At 43.3% G+C, this 15,864-nt stretch overlaps 1 protein-coding gene across 1 annotated transcript in view; it reads right to left on the bottom strand.

Moving 5' to 3' along the window:
• ABCC10 (ATP binding cassette subfamily C member 10) overlaps positions 1 to 15,864 on the bottom strand; it is a 41,897-nt gene that overhangs the window by 13,582 nt on the left and 12,451 nt on the right. The window contains exons 7-14 of the mRNA XM_015421481.1: positions 10,684 to 10,840; positions 9,769 to 9,908; positions 9,546 to 9,625; positions 8,403 to 8,574; positions 7,180 to 7,278; positions 6,781 to 6,970; positions 5,171 to 5,248; positions 2,048 to 2,230 (exon numbers count right to left, since the gene is read on the bottom strand). Coding sequence (XP_015276967.1) covers positions 2,048 to 2,230; positions 5,171 to 5,248; positions 6,781 to 6,970; positions 7,180 to 7,278; positions 8,403 to 8,574; positions 9,546 to 9,625; positions 9,769 to 9,908; positions 10,684 to 10,840 — 1,099 coding nt within the window. The remainder of the gene's footprint in view (positions 1 to 2,047; positions 2,231 to 5,170; positions 5,249 to 6,780; positions 6,971 to 7,179; positions 7,279 to 8,402; positions 8,575 to 9,545; positions 9,626 to 9,768; positions 9,909 to 10,683; positions 10,841 to 15,864) is intronic.

The raw sequence follows: 15,864 nt of genomic DNA, 5'->3' as shown, positions 1-15,864 counted from the left end.
CTTCCAAAATTACTCAAAAAGGTTTTGGAATATCATAAGAAATGCTCCAGTGGCATCATAAAGACCCCAGTCCATCTATAGAGCCGCAATTCCTGGAGCAGCCAGAATCAGGCAACATCAGTCGTCCCTCTAAAAAAAAGAGCAATAAAGGATCCAGATGGCATTGTAAACTTGACAACATTCCCAAAATTCACAATGCCTTGGAGATTCTGAGTAAACCCACCTATTTGATAATCACAGAAGAAAGCCTGAATGGCCTTTAAGAGGCAGCACCTTCAGATGGAGTCCAGAATCCTGAGCTTAGAAACCCAAACCCTGGCAGTAGGTAGGCACACACATACATAAATATATCTAGTTTCATATAATGTATAGTCAACAAACTTGTTTTTGTTTGAATAAAATACGTCAGGAGCCATAAAAAGGACTGCGAGAGCATAAATGATTTATAAGGGCAGGGAGACATAGTCAGGGATCTAAGGGAAGTGCCTGCTACTTGCGCCACCTTACATTATGCACACTTTTCGCCACACATGCGAATTGGCATAATTGCGCAGGGCACGTTGCAGTGGATGCTCTATTGTTTGAGGAAAAACTCTATGGTAACCATAGAGTTTTTTCCTCAAACAACAGAATGTCCCCCACACACACAATATGTCCTGCATGATGACGTCACCTCTGGGTGATGTCATTGCATGAGGCACATTGGTGCAGATGGGGTTCTTTGGGGGCAGGGTTCCCCCAGCTGGCTGGCTTGGGGGCGGCAGATTGGGGACCCCAAAAGCAGGTAAACCCCTGCCCCCATTCGGGGAATGGCAACCCTACCTCTACCGTCCATTTTCTGCATTCATAAGAAAAAATAACAATGTTCATGTTCTTCTGCTGCATGGATGGTTAAGATCTTGCTTTAAAAAACTGCTGCTAACTCAGAATCTTAGAAAGAAGTTGATTTCATATTTTATTTCTTTGAGTTAAAACATTTAACATGTCTTTCAAGTTCAAAGGGTTTTCTCAGCAGTTTACAAAGATGGAAATAAACCATAGGTATAGAATATCATAAACGTATACAATTAACTTATAAACAGAAACAACAAAGGGGGGGAGGGGGGGGAGATATGTGGAAGAGCCATGCTCAAACTGATTCCAATGCTGGTGGATCAACTGCAAAGAAAATCAAGAGTAAGTTGAGTGTGCTGAGAAGCCCCAACTGAGAAGCCCCCCCCCGCCGCCGCTGTCAGCTCTTACTAGCTGTGATTCGCTTCCTCCTTGTCCCAGTCAACACCAGTTTCCATAGTGCATTTTGGGTTGCTAGGGTAAGCCAAAACATTGCCTGGTATTTGTCAGTTTGTGCCATCTCTCAGGTATAGCTTTTGGATTGTTCACCCCTAAATTAGCATTTCTCTGTAAATCGAGTTTTCCTTCCGAGCTGGGTTTGTGGTGTGGCTGGCCCCATTATGCAGATCTGGTTATCTAGACAGGGGCCAGCCCCTTGCTATTAAATATCGTATGCCATGTATACGTACAGAAAAAAATTGCAAAAAGCCTTTGAAAGGCTTGTGATATTTCTGTGCAAAATTATACAAAATGAGCACAGTGTAGCTGTAACTGATAACATATAGTAATCCTAAGTGGGTCTACTCCAAATTCTACTCCAGTCTATTCAGTGGGGCTTACTCCCAGGAAAGTGTTTTTAGGATTATGCTCTTAGTCTCCCTAATTATATAAAGCAAATGAATAACGCCTGTAGCAGCCAAGAAAGGTTTTGGCTCTTTAAGCCACGATTAATACAATTAAACCTTTAAAAAATCTAATTCAGTAGCTTCTCCCTTTTGAAGATCCAGTCTTGAAGAATGCTGACTTAAATCAGTAGTACCCCGGTAGACTGAAACATTCTGCCAGTGGTTTCTGAAGGTTACTATTTTTTCATGTCAGTCTTGTGTCCATTTAATTATCAGATTCAGAACCAATGAGGGAGCATTTCAGTCTACTAGGACAATTTGTTGCTGACTTGAAAAGTCTCTAGCCCATGAAAGCAATAACTAGTGTTTACCTTGCATCAGCAGCAGAGAGAGGAGGACACACAATGCTAGGCAGCTGCCCACAGCCAGCCAATATGCTCTGTAGACAAGGAAGGCCACTGCCCCTTCTTTCTTCTCTTCTTCCTGCTTGAGAAAGCAGCTTGGTTGCTCTTCTTCAGGCTCTACGTCCTCCTCCTGGATGTGTTCTGTAGGAACTTTGAAAAGAGAAACAGAACTACAGGTCACAGGATGCAAGCAGAGCTCCTTTAGAATCTGTGCAGTGCCTCTCCTTTATTTTATAATACAGCCCAAGCCAAGGACATCCCTTAACAAAGACACCAAACAAGTCATCGAAGAAGTACACAAATCTGTATGTATACATCCAGACACCATTCCTTCCCCCCAGAACGTTCCCCAGTGCCTCCTGCTTAAAGGAATATAACTTGCCTTCCTGTAAGAACACAAAGTATCAACTATCTACTTCTAATTTAGTTGCTAGTAATCACAGACCATTCTAGACGAGCTTTTTAGTGCCATTATCTGTACCATTATATTGCAAATCCAGGCATATGTTGCCAAAGTTGTACTTCTGTTGCAGGTTTATGGAGTTTTCACCAGTATTCAAGTCGTAACATTTTGCTGCTGGAAAAATGTATTTCCCTCCCACTGGCAGCACATGGATTATACTATTCAATGTTTACTGAATGCATCTGTCATGATATCAGGGGCCTATACTGGTCATACTGATGACATCACTGCTGTCCAGTAACAGAGCCCATGCACCCACTTTGCTCTGCAACACTCTGCCATTTTGTGATTTAGTCAAATTAAAAAGGGAAAAGAGTGATAAAGACCTACCCTTCCTCCTAGCAATGTCACCCCTTCATTTTATGAATCTGCTCTTTTGGCAATGAGCTATGGGGAACTGCTGAGGACAGCTATGACTAGCACTGTTCTCAGTGATGCAATTGGATTAAATGACACAACTGGACCTAAAGCCAAAAGGATGCTCAGTTGTTGACGTGAATGGATGCAAAAGGAAAGTCCAAAGCTGTTCGACACACGTAATAGGAACATGGAGCATGAGAAGTATGAATCAAGGTAAGCTTGAAATCATAAAGAAATGGAATATTTAAACACCGCAATCCCGGGAGTGAGCGAACTAAAGTGGACTGGATCAGACTTTTTCAGTCAGAAAATTACAAAGTATTTTACTTGGGAAATGACAAATTCAAAAGAAACGGAGTTGCTTTAATAGCCAGGCAAGATGCAGCACAGGCAATCAGGGCTATAATGCAAAGTCTGACCAAATAATATCAATCAGACTTCATGGAAAGCCTATTCAAGTTTATGCCCCAATTACAGATGCTGATGAGGAAGAAATGGAAAGCTTTTATGCAAGTGTCCAGGAAGAAATTGATCACACGCCTAAATAAGATGTGCTGATAATCATAAGTAACTGGAACAAAAAAGTAGGAAACAAAGCAGAATTAAATACTTTTGGAAGATTTGGGCTAGGGGCATGAAATGAAGCAGGAAATTTATGTTGGTTGTTGAAGCATACAAGGGAATTTCAGAAGAAAATCAGCTTGTATTTCATACATTACAGCAAAGCGTTTAATTGTGTGGACCACAAAAAAGCTATGGTTGGTTTTAAAAGAAATGGGTGTGCCACAGCATCTGATTGCTTTAATGCTCAAACTATACTCTGGACAAAGAGGAATATGGAGAGACAGAATGGTTTCCAATTGGCAAAGGTGTCAGACAAGGATGCATTTTATCTCTCCGTCTCTTTATTCTGTATATGTAACGTATCATAAGGAAAACTGGATTAGATTTAAATGAAGGTGGAGTGAAAATAATTTGAGATATGCAGATGACACCACATTACTGGCAGAAGTGAAGACCTGAAATGACTGCTGATAAAGGTTAAAGCTGAAAGTGCCACAGCTGAACATCAAGAAGACAGAAGTAGTGTCTACTGAGGAATTTCACAACTTTAAGGTTATCAATGAAGAAACTGAAATTGTTTGAGGTTTTCTATTCCTTGGCTCCATTGTCAACCAAAAGGGAGACTGGACCCCAAGAAATCAGAAGGAGATTGAGACTGGGGAGGGCAGCCATGAAGGAGCCAGAAAAGATTCTGAAGTGTAAGGACGTGTCAAGTTAATTCATGACATAGTATTCCCCATTATTAGGCATGGGTGTGAAAGTTAGACAATGAAGAAAGTTGACAGGAAGAAAGTAGATTCCTTCGAAATGTGGTGTTCGAGGAGAGTTTTCCGGATATAGTGAACCGCCAAAAAGACAAATAAATGAGTTCAAGATCAAATCAAGCCTGAACTCTCCCTAGAAGCTAAAATGACTACATTGAGGCTATCGTACTGTGGTCTCATTATAAGAAGACAAGAGTCACTGGAAAAGACAGTAATTCTAGGAAAGGTTGAAGGTGGTAGGAAAAGAGGAAGACCCAACATGACTCCATAAAGGAAGCCTGGACAGCCCTCCGTTTGCAAGACCTAAGAATGGCCGTTAATGATAGAATGTTTTGGAAGACATTAATTCACGTGGTCACCATACGCTGGATGTGACTTGACGGCCCTTAGCACATGCACAATTCTTTGGAGGTTGGGCATTCCCCAGTGCTGGAGTCCACATCTCTCCAGAATTTTGCCCAGCTGTCCTTGATCTCATTCAGTCATACCCAGGGCTATTTTTGGGCAGGAAAGCACAGGAACGGTGTTCCGGCTGGCTTCAGAGGTGGCCACGCCCACTACAGCCAAAACCTCTGCGTGCCTGGCTACAGAGGGAAGGCCTGGAGAGCGACGCCCCCCAGCAACTCCAAGGCGGGTGGGCCAAGGGAGGCCCTGGAAGGATCGGGGAGGCATTTAAATTCCTCCCTGTGCCTTCCCTGGCCTGTCCAAGGGCTGGCTTGCCTGGGCTCCCTGGAGCCATGCGGTGTCCAGGCAAGCCAAGGGAAGGCACGGGGGTATGGCCTATTATGCTAATGAGCTGTGCTGTCAGGGGTGTGGCCTAATGTGCTGAGTTTCTGCTGGTGGGTGTGGCCTATTATGCTAATGAGTTCCTGCTGGGCTTTTTCTACAAAAAGAGCTCTGGTCATACCAATGCACTTCTGAAGGTACAAAGATACTGACTTTTGTCTTTCTTTCTCTTGTCTGTCTCCATAAGTTTAGGAGCAGCTTCCACCAGTGGCAGAACCTCGGCTGGGGTTCCTAGAAAAAATAAGAGCATAACTTTATGTTTTACAGACGCTATTAGAAAATATGTCAGCTGCAGCACTATATCACCTACCTGAGGCTCAAGATTCTGGGCTGGATTAAAACTAAATTTTTTGTTAATGGAAGACATAACTTTTCTGCCTCCTCCTTCCAATACAGCCTGTTGATCTCCCCAAATGATGCTTCTGGGGAGCTCAGTGGGCCACAGTAGGAGAGGGAAGGCAGAAACATTCTGATCCATTGACAGAAGTCCCTCTGTTAAAGGAAACCAAAGTATGGATCCAGCTCAGTGGCATTATTTCTCTGTATAGTTCCAGACTTGTAAAATTTTGTCCAACACTTGCCCATTCTCACTCCATGAATATCTATTTGGAATCCTCCCCTGCTTTATCCATAGAGAAATTTTCTTCTCTGTAACCTGGTTAAGAACGTAAGAACATAAGAGATGCCAATGTTGGATCAGGCCAAAGGCCCATCCAGTCCAACACTCTGTATCACACAGTGGCCAGAAATACCAGTGCCATCAGGAGGTCCACCAGTGAATTCCCTTTTGAAGCTGTCCATGCTTGTAGCACCCACCACTTCCTGTGGCAGTGAATTCCATGTGTTAATCACTCTTTGGGTGAATAAGTACTTCCTTTTATCCGTTCTAACCCGACCGCTCAGCAATTTCATGGAGTGCCCACGGGTTCTTGTATTGTGAGAAAGGGAGAAAAGTACCTCTTTCTTTACCTGCTCTTTCCCATGCATAATCTTATAAACCTCGATCATGTCACCCCTCAGTCGTCTTTTCTCCAAGCTAAAGAGCCCTAAGTGCTTTAACCTTTCCTCATAGGGAAAGTGTTCCAACCCTTTTATCATTCGAGTTGCCCTTTTCTGCACTTTTTCCAAAGCTATAATATCCTTTTTAAGGTGTGGTGACCAGAATTGCACACAGTATTCCATATGAGGTTGCACCATTTATTTATATAGGGGCATTATGATATTGGCTGATCTGTTTACAATAACCTTCCTAATAATCCCCAGCATAGCATTGGTTTGTTTACCTGCATCATTCTTATTCCTCCCCTGTCCCTTACACACTACTCCCCGATTCAATCTGATTGCTTTAAACCTTATTTTCTAAGTTTCCACCTGAACTTCTTAACATATTGTATTTATATCTGACCTCAAAGCCAACAGGCCCCAAAAGTGGCACCGATAAAAAACGATACTAATAAGAAAACAAATCTATGAAAAAGAATTGATCCACTGCAGTTGATTTATCATAACTTCTTCAAAACCATGAAATAACCACAGTGAAGAGGTTCACGGCACTGCAGAGGCTACTCAGCATGACTCATTCCTAGGCTGCTCTAACTTCTCAGTACACCACGTAAAATACGACTTACTTGATATGAAAACAGCCATCTGCTTCACCCTGTGAGTAATTCCCACTCTAAGGTGGAAAGCTAGAACCCAAACCAGACGGCGGTGTGTGTGTGTGTGTGGGGGGAACAAAAGCAACAGAAGGCACCAGGCTGTACCTGTCTTGAGTATGCGCCCGCTGTCCATCAGCAATACAATATCAGCATTTTCTAAAAACTCCGTTCTGTGAGTGCAAAGAATCCTAGTCTTGTTTCTAAGAATTCCTAGAATGCACTTTTGCATAAGGTGATTGGCTACATCTGCATCAACAGCTGCCAGTGGGTCATCAAGAAGGTATATGTCCTTTTCCTAAAGAAAACAATTACACAGATGAAACCAGTATTGCAAAGGATGGTAAGAAATCAACAGAAAACATCCCTTTTTCTTCCAGTTCTAATTATTCTCAAGAGCAGAACCCACTGATAGTTCAGGAAGACCCTTGGAGGAGATCTTTATGTTCCCTCAGTTTCATTCCATTCTTTTGTCCTCTTCTCCTGCCCATCCAGTTCTTTATTTACCTGGTACACAGCTCTGGCAAGTGCAATTCGAGCTTTCTGTCCTCCGCTGAGGGTCACTCCATTCTCACCTACCTCTGTCTGATCACCTGCAGGTAAGATCTAAAAGTTAAACAGACAAAATAAATAAATGAACGCAACAGCATTTCATTCTGTCCTATATCTTCTTAATAGGAACATTTTTGTACACAGTGCACCCTATCCAGAACAACAAGAGATGGGAAAGTAGGAACCAGGACTCCCAAGCAATGCTCCCTCTAAGCTGTGGAGTCTTGTGAGCAAAAGATTCTACTTTGTGAGCAACTGGCATTAAAGTTATGAGCGAGCGATTTGGCTGTTGCATAGATTAGTTTGCTCTGGAGCCATCCTTCCCGAGCTGAGACGAAAATGTGTGAACTGGAGGCTAAACAACTGTGAGCTAGCACACACTAACTCAGCTTAGAGGGAACACTGCTCCCAAGTGATCCACAGCTGTAACACCATGGACACCGATAAATGTCTGCAAAGAGCCCAAAGCGATTAAGCATTATCCAGCAATGCTAAGAATCAGGCCATGTACTAGTTTTGGATTCTTCTTCCAAATCCATGAAAGAGAGGGAAACAGACAACACCCCACTGTGTGCCACTTGGACGCACTTTTACTATCACAGTGCTTAGGCATGGAATGTGAGGTGGCCACTTCTCATTAGATGATGCTATAAGCTTGAATCAAAAAGGGTTTTCTTTCCCCCCCAGCTCTGTTCAAGCTTCAGTCATAAATCAGAAGGAACATTAGACCAAGCCAACACACACCACAAAACTGGTGTCTCTCTCTCAAAAATCATGACCCCCCCCATCAATCCATACAAGGTGGGTGAGGACCACTTCTAACTGTAGAAGATGCACTCTTCCTTGATTATATACTATGTTTACCGTACCCTGCAGAAAGGGGCTGTGGCTTAGTCGTAGCACACAATGCTTTGCACACAGAAGGTCCCAGGTTCAATCCTGGCATCTGCAGTTAAAGGGATCAGATAAGCAGATTATATGAAAAACTCAACCTGGTACTCTTGAGAGCTGTTCCCACTCAGAGTAGACCATACTGGCCTTGAGTGACCAACAATCTGACTCAGTTTAAGGCCGCTTCAAGTGTTCTTGTGCCCATCCTCCTACAGTCAGGAGCGGTCCTCCTCACCTACACTGCATGGATTCACTGAAAATAATTTTATTCATTGTAGTTCTCTTACATTCAAGTCATCAGACAGAGCACAGGCTTCCACTACTTCCTGGTAAAATCTGGCATCATATTCTTTCCCAAAGAGAATGTTTTCACGGATGCTAGTAAACTGGATCCAGGGCTCCTGTGTGGCTAAGCCAAATCCTCTTTCCAGATCCCCAATATAGACCAGCTCGCCTTGACTGCAAGAATCCAGTAGACAAGCATCAGGAGGAGGACACACACAAAAAAAGTGAATTTGTTTAGTTAGAGGGTGCTTTGGAAAACAAACCTAAACAGTACTGAATTTCTACAAAGGCTGGTGCTGAACTTCCATGCCCCAAGAATCTGACCAAGAATCCATGTCTGACCAAGAATCCATGTCCTTAAACATTTCCATGCCCCAAGTCATGCTGTCTGACCAAGAATCCATGTCCTTAAACCTCACCAATGTGGAGAAAAAGAATATTCTGCATGTGCTTGGAAGCACTGGAGTGGACCCTGCCTCTATCCCACCACTCCTCTGAACAAAGTTGGAAGTCTCCCTCCACTCTCAGGATCCTTCTTCCTCCCACTTTAGTGATGTAAGCTGACGACTGGAGGAAGGCTCCTTGAATGACAGCTGGATCCACCTATCACATTTTTCTCACTCATCCTCCAAAGAGCTCAGGGAGGCTTACATGCTCCTCCATTTTATCTTCACAATAACTCTGTGAAGTGAGTTAAGCTGAGAGAAAGTCACTGGCCCAGAGTCATCCAGTGCACATTGTGGCTAAGTAGAGATTTGAAGCAGAGTTGCCAAAAACCTGGAGGAAAAAAGTGCCCCTGTAAATAGACGCTCAATGGGATGTTATTGACCAGGAGATGTTGTTCAACCTCCATGATAGAAAAAGCTTCACCTGCCTATTTCTACAAAGTAAGCCTTTATTAAAGTGACAGGACATTTTTTCTCTTGGCTGTTGGCAATCTGAATTTGAACCCAGGTCTTTTTGGCCCTAGTCCAAAACGGAAACCACTATACAAGACTGGCTCTCTGTTCTTCTTTAATACATATTTCTAGGGCTTAGCTCCAGCAATAAAAATAGGTTCCAGGAAAGAGATCTGGTGAGTCCTAATTCAAATTAAGCCTAAAATCTAGCCAATGGAATCATGGAAGAGAGGAGGTATTATTTACCTGCTGAGTTCTCCAGTGATAGCTGCAAGCAAAGTACTCTTCCCACATCCAACCTTCCCAACAACTCCCACCAGCTTGCCCTGCAGAATGAAAGAAGCAACAGAACTTTCACTGTCGAATCCTGAGCTGTACTGTTAATTCAGAATCTTTGTCTCCTCACAACTTTTTACATGAAGTGACTTGGTTAATGCTTTCCCCCACACTGGTGTGCTTCCTTGCTCACCTTCGCCACCGTAAGATCCTCAATAAAGAGTTGCAAGCTTCCTCTAGGCCCATGTTGTTCAGCACCATCCTTGCTCGGTGGTGACCATGAAAAGGTGGACTGGTGCATTTCCAGGGTAGAGCATGGGTCAGAGGGGCCAGCTACAATGGAAAAGAAAAGTGGCATAGCTACAGTTCATCTGTCCAAAGGCCAAGAGGTGCATTTGGGATTTGTGAGTGGTACAGCATGCTTCTTGCAGACAAGATCCAACAGCACTCTCCAAAAACAGGCTATGCAGATGACACTGAACTCTAGTACACTTCAGTTACAGTACAGAGACGGATTTCTTAGTAATGACCTTTCCTTCGCCTTCTATTCCCCTCAGCTGAGGTCAATAAGCTCAGGCTTGACAAATACTTAGGAGTAATACCCACAGTAATCCTGTGGCTCTGTCTCTCTAAGGTGGACAAGAAAGAACAGCTGAGAGAGATGAGAATGGCAAGTAAAAGACGGGAGAACAGAGAGCCTGCCATCCCAGGCAAAGTGAACAGAAGGCCCTACTGCCAAGGTGGAAATCTACAGACACAGGACTTCTATGCTATAGTTATGTGCCACACTCTCCAAAGAGTATTTCTAGGCTATAGTTATGTGCCACACTCTCCAAAGCATCTTTGAGGCAGTTTTCATGTAACATCAAACTAAAAACATAGAACATTAAACAAGAGTCACAAAAGGCAGCACTAAAATTCAAACAGCAATGAAATTGTAAGAGTTTCAATTAAATGTCATAAAGCAACATTTTAAAAAGCTACACCAAGCCCAGAGCATCCTACTGCTCTTCTCACAGTTCATCCTTATGAATCCAAAGTAGCTCTGTCCCTATTCTCATGACCCAACTCAACTGCCTATCCACTCCATTTCCTCCGGCTTCCATACCCCTGCTGTAGTAAGCATCCAAATCCTGGTCGGTGAGCTCAAGGAAGTGCTGGATTCGATCCAGAGACACTTTGGCTTCCAAGATTCCATTCAGCACCCAGGGGAAATTATTGAGAGGAAGAATGAGCATTCCAACAAGCGCCAAGGCTGTGAACACCTGTGATTGAGACAGAAGGACTAATGGGAGTCAACACAGACATTTCAGGCCTAATAAACAAAGTAGCATTTTAGCACAATTAGTTAAGTAGGAAGCAAAGAGTAGGGATGGACAGTTCTCACAACAGAGGAAAGTATTCAGTGGTGGTGAGCACTGTAACGACAAGTTTGCAAACGATACCAAATTATCCAGGATGGTGAAAACCAGCGTGGATTGTGAAGAGCTCCAAGAGGAACTTTCCAGACTGGGTGAGCAGGCAACAGCATAGCAAATAAAGAAGATACGTGCAAGATGGTGCACACTGGAGAAAAGCATCGTAATCTTAAAACATGCTGATGTGGTCTGAACTGGTGAAAACTGAGAGGGGAAAAGATCTCGGGATTCTAGTGGGCAGCTCCAGGAAAATGTCAACTCATTGTGTGGCAAACTCCATGCTAGGAATTATTAGGAAAGTGGCTGAAAATAAAATGGCCAATATTGTAATTTTATTTATACATTAGAAAATGTAAATGCCACCTGACAGCTAAAGGAAAGTAAGGTAAGCAGCAGGTGAACCTCAAGGGGAACAGCAGTCCTAAGACAAGGTGCCACTACTAAGAAAGCCCTGCCTCTGGTTGCAACCCACCTCACCTCTGCAGATGGGGACAGAGAGAAGAGCTTGGGAAGAAGATCTTAACTGGAAGGCTGGTCAGCACAAAAGGAGGCCGTCTTAAAGGTGAGAGCAGCATTTGTGACTTGAAACAGCCAGCACAAATCTTTCAGCACAGGGATAATCCATCCCAACTCATGACAGTAATCTGATCATCACATTTTGGAGCACATTTTGAAGTTTCCAGAGAGTTTTCAAAGGGCATGCATACAGAGTGCACTGCAGTATATCTAACCTGGGTGTGACCAGAGCACAGATAACTGTAGCCATATCACACTTTTTCAAGGAATAGTGGTAGCTAGAATACCAGCTGAAGCTGATTAAAAGGTGCAACATATCATGGAGGTAACCTGAGCCTCCATCCGCAGTCAGGATCCAGCAGCAGCCTAGTCTTTGGGGGGAGTGCAATCCCCTCCAGGACGGGCTGACTCCTCAGTCCTCTTGAGCGGCGTTGTTATTGAACAATAGTATTCTCAACGTAGCCTGGTCTAAGCTTCAGTTTATTCGCCCTCATGCATACCATTACATTCTCCAGGCACCATTCAGGACTTCTAAAGGCCTACCTGGCCCAGGTATTTCCATCCCAAACCCAAAACGAAATGGGTCTCTAAGGCCCCTGCCACACAGGGGGGGGGGGAGAAGCACGGCCAAAGTATGTATATGTATATGTGTGTGTGTGTTTGGCCTTAAACAACTTCATTTTTTTTAATTATAATAATTTTTATTGGTTTTCTGCACTTTACCAACACACAAACAGATACAAACAAGTAAACATGTATAACCACCACCTCAAAACAATACACAAAAGATGCACATACAAAAGACCATCACCCACCCACCCTATTACCCTCTCTATTTCTTCCCGTGTCACATTGATTACCTGTTTGGTTTACATACAGTCTTTTATCTTTAATCTAACCTGTTAACCATTACACCTTAGCAACCTCCAAATCCTAAATTTCCTAGCCTCTAGTAATTAATCTTCTGACTCTCTTACATCCATTCATTTTAGATTCAAAGAAAATATATGCCAGGATACTAATCAATGCAGTAATCATTTTAAAACAAAAAATAGAAAACGTCTTGCTCAAGTTCAGTTCGTTATATATCCGGATTCAGTTTCTGACTTTCCTAAGCCTTCAATCTAACCTCCTGCGATTAATTTGCTCTCTCAGTAGCTCCCATCTTGGTTATATTATATTACATATATAAATCAATTTTTCTCCATTCAGTTTGAATTAAAGGACAATCTATATTATTACACAAACTGACACATTCCCCCTCATCTGAAGATTTCATCCCATCGTTTCTAGCCCTACTCTTTCCTACTTCCGCTTATCATAACTAACTATCTTTTTGACTGACAACTGATATGCTTTCTTGTTTGACACTCTGTTTAAGGCCAAAATAGAAATTTCTAATATACACATTAACATCCATCCCAACAGCATAACCATAACCATATATATTTTCCACATATTTCCATCCTATTTTGTTGCTACATATTTTTCACGAATTTAGTACTCACTTAAGGCAAAACATACCTAAGTCATATTACTCAGTCTGGTAAACTTATACTGCATCTCCTTTTTAATCTGATTTTCCCTATTTTCTTGCAGATGTCTTAGATTTTTATACTCCTTTAACATGGTCGCCTTAGCGAGTCTTTCATGTTTGCAAACTTCCTGATTCAGTTGATTGAGACCTGCACACTTCTTTGAAACTTTCTTTATTTTTCGCCTCTGTACTAGCGCCTTTTCTTTCCACAAGAGTTTAAACCGACGTCTTTTTATCTGTCCTCTTTTTATTCTTTTTAACGTCTTCCCTCTTTCCAAGGTGATTTTTGTCAAATCCGTTTCTTTTGTCCTTTCTTTTCTGTTCATCTGCTGCAGCTCAGACTGTATTTCTTGTTGCTCTTCCGCCTGCTTACAGTCCTGATAGACATTTTGGGCTTGTATCTCTTGTATTTGTTCTTCCTGATCCTTATCCTCTACACATAAATCCTGGGGCATTCTAAACACCTTGTCCCAAACCAGCTGAAGTGCTTTGCCCACTTCATCTTTTAGGTTTTGCTGAAACTGTTCCGACTGGAGTTCCGATTTAAGTTCTGTAATTACTTTATCACAAATAGACGCCGCCGCCATTTTATTTGCTATGAGACGTTACGCAACTGTAACAAATGCTTCTTTTTCTCCTTCTTGCCAAACACCGAAAAAATATTCCCAGCAAATAAGTTATCTCTTACCCCCTCCGCATGCTTCTCACTTGCTTCCCCTGCATGCACGTTCTCCGGCCGTTTTTCTCACCGCAATGGGGAGAGTCCACAAAAGGGAGGGTAGAGATCCATATCATCGACAATGCTCACCAGTATCCACAGTGTGACACGGAAAATAGTCTTCCAAACAAAAATAACATTCCACCACATTAAAAGTCCGAATGGTCGTTGCTATGAAGGCGTGGAAAACCAAGCCTCCGCCATTTCGCAGTCCTGCTTTAGGGCACTGGCGGACACCCCCCCGAGTGGGGCCACCACAAGCCCTCTGCTGCCAACCCTCCCTCCAGGAGGGTCAGGAGAAGCCCACCCGGCGAACCGGGGGGCTCCTAGGAACCGCGAAGAGCCGCGGCGAAATGCACACGCGTCCGCCCGTCGCAATGCCGTACCGGAAGTCATCCGGGGGGGGAGCTACTGAAGGGAGAGCGAGGCTGCCGAACTGCGCATGTGTGTGCGTGTGCAGTTCGGCCGGAAGCCTGGATTGCTCCGGACGACGGGCACGGCAGCGATCCCACGGCCAAGCTTGCTGCAGTGCTTCAGGTAAGTCCTCCTCTGTAGGAGGTTCTTTTTTGCAGCGGCTTTTCCGGGTTTAGGGACGGATCGGGGACGGGTGCACGCCGCTTCCCAGATGTTGCGGTGAGATCACGCCCGTTTGCTGCGCCCCCGATCCGTCCCTCTCCCGGGCCAAAATCTTCCGTGTGACCGGGGCCATAGATAAACTGCATCCACCAAGGTCACCTGATGCTGTATAGCCTCCACCCGCTCAACCACATCCAAGAATGAAATGTTGGCCAGCAGGAAGTAGTTATTTAGATTATTCAGGTCCAGGGGTGTCTTCTTTGGGAGGGGTCTCGTGACTGCCTCTGTCAAGCTGGTCAGAACTACAATCTCCTGCAGCAATGCAGGAAAGTTACTTGTTCATTTACTTCATTTATATCCCAACTTTCTCCAGAACAGAGACCCAACGCACCTTTCTTTCATTTCTTTCATTTACCCTCACAATAATGCTATCGGTTAGGTTAGTCTGAGAAAGTGTGACTGGCCAAAGGTCACCCAGTGAGCTTCTATGGAACAGTGGGCATTTGAACCTGGATCTCCTAGATCCAAGACTACCACTCTAACCACTACATCATACTATTTCTTCTACAGTTCTGTGGTGTGGCTTCATTTGGAATACTATGTTCAGTTCTGGTCACCATAACTGAAAAAGAATATTGTAGAGCTGGTAAAAGTGCAGAGGCGGGTGACCAACCTGGATAGAGCATCTTTCCTACAAAGGAAAGAGTTTGGGGCTTTTCAATTCAGAAAAAAAAACAGACAACCAAAGGGCAGAGCAAAAGTTTATATTATTATACATGTTTCCACTATCTGGAAAATGGTTCACAAGACGTGCGTTTCTAGGTTTGATGAGACAATGTTCAGGGTCTCTGACTGAATTATACTCCAAAGCATTGCTACAAATCAGATCCATTGGCTGCTTGATAACTGTCACATAGTCTGGTACCTTGTGCACATAAATTGGTTTTGCAAAGACTCTGAAACGTTTGTCCATGGCAAGTCTGTAAGTAACATTTCTTAAGAAAATACAAAGTTCATGTAAAGTGTCTTCTCCTTGCTTCTAAAACTGTTTGACCTCTGTCAGCTGCCGTAGTTCCTGGTATGTTGCTTCTGGTAACACTTCCCAATTCTGCAAAACTGCCTTCCTTTTTGCTACAAGAGGTTCAGTAGTCTGGCAAGGAATTAAAACTTCAGATAAAACCTTTTTCTTTCGTTAGTGTTAACATTTGTTTCAGTTACTCCATTATCAATTTCTTTTTGCTCCTTCTGCCATGCAATGTCTTCCTTTAACACTGTAATTTCAGCTCTACTTCCCTTTGCTTCCACATCTTTTCCCAGTAAAATGGACTCTCTTTGCAGCTTCTCAGGACTTTCTTTAACAGGATCAGTTAGGTTTACTTTGGAATTCTCAGTTCCAACTCCACTGACTTCAGCTGTCCTTTTTGTATCTAGCTGGGTAGCAATACTAGTCTCTTCCTCATACACATGTTCTAATTCTTTACTAACAATACTGAGGTCTGCTGAGGCTTGTTCATTTGCAGGTGA

Source organism: Gekko japonicus, unplaced genomic scaffold (genome assembly GCF_001447785.1).
Source record: "Gekko japonicus isolate JY-2015 unplaced genomic scaffold, Gekko_japonicus_V1.1 scaffold1012, whole genome shotgun sequence".
Classification (NCBI taxonomy): domain Eukaryota; kingdom Metazoa; phylum Chordata; class Lepidosauria; order Squamata; family Gekkonidae; genus Gekko; species Gekko japonicus.
This window is presented reverse-complemented; position numbering and strand designations above follow the sequence as displayed.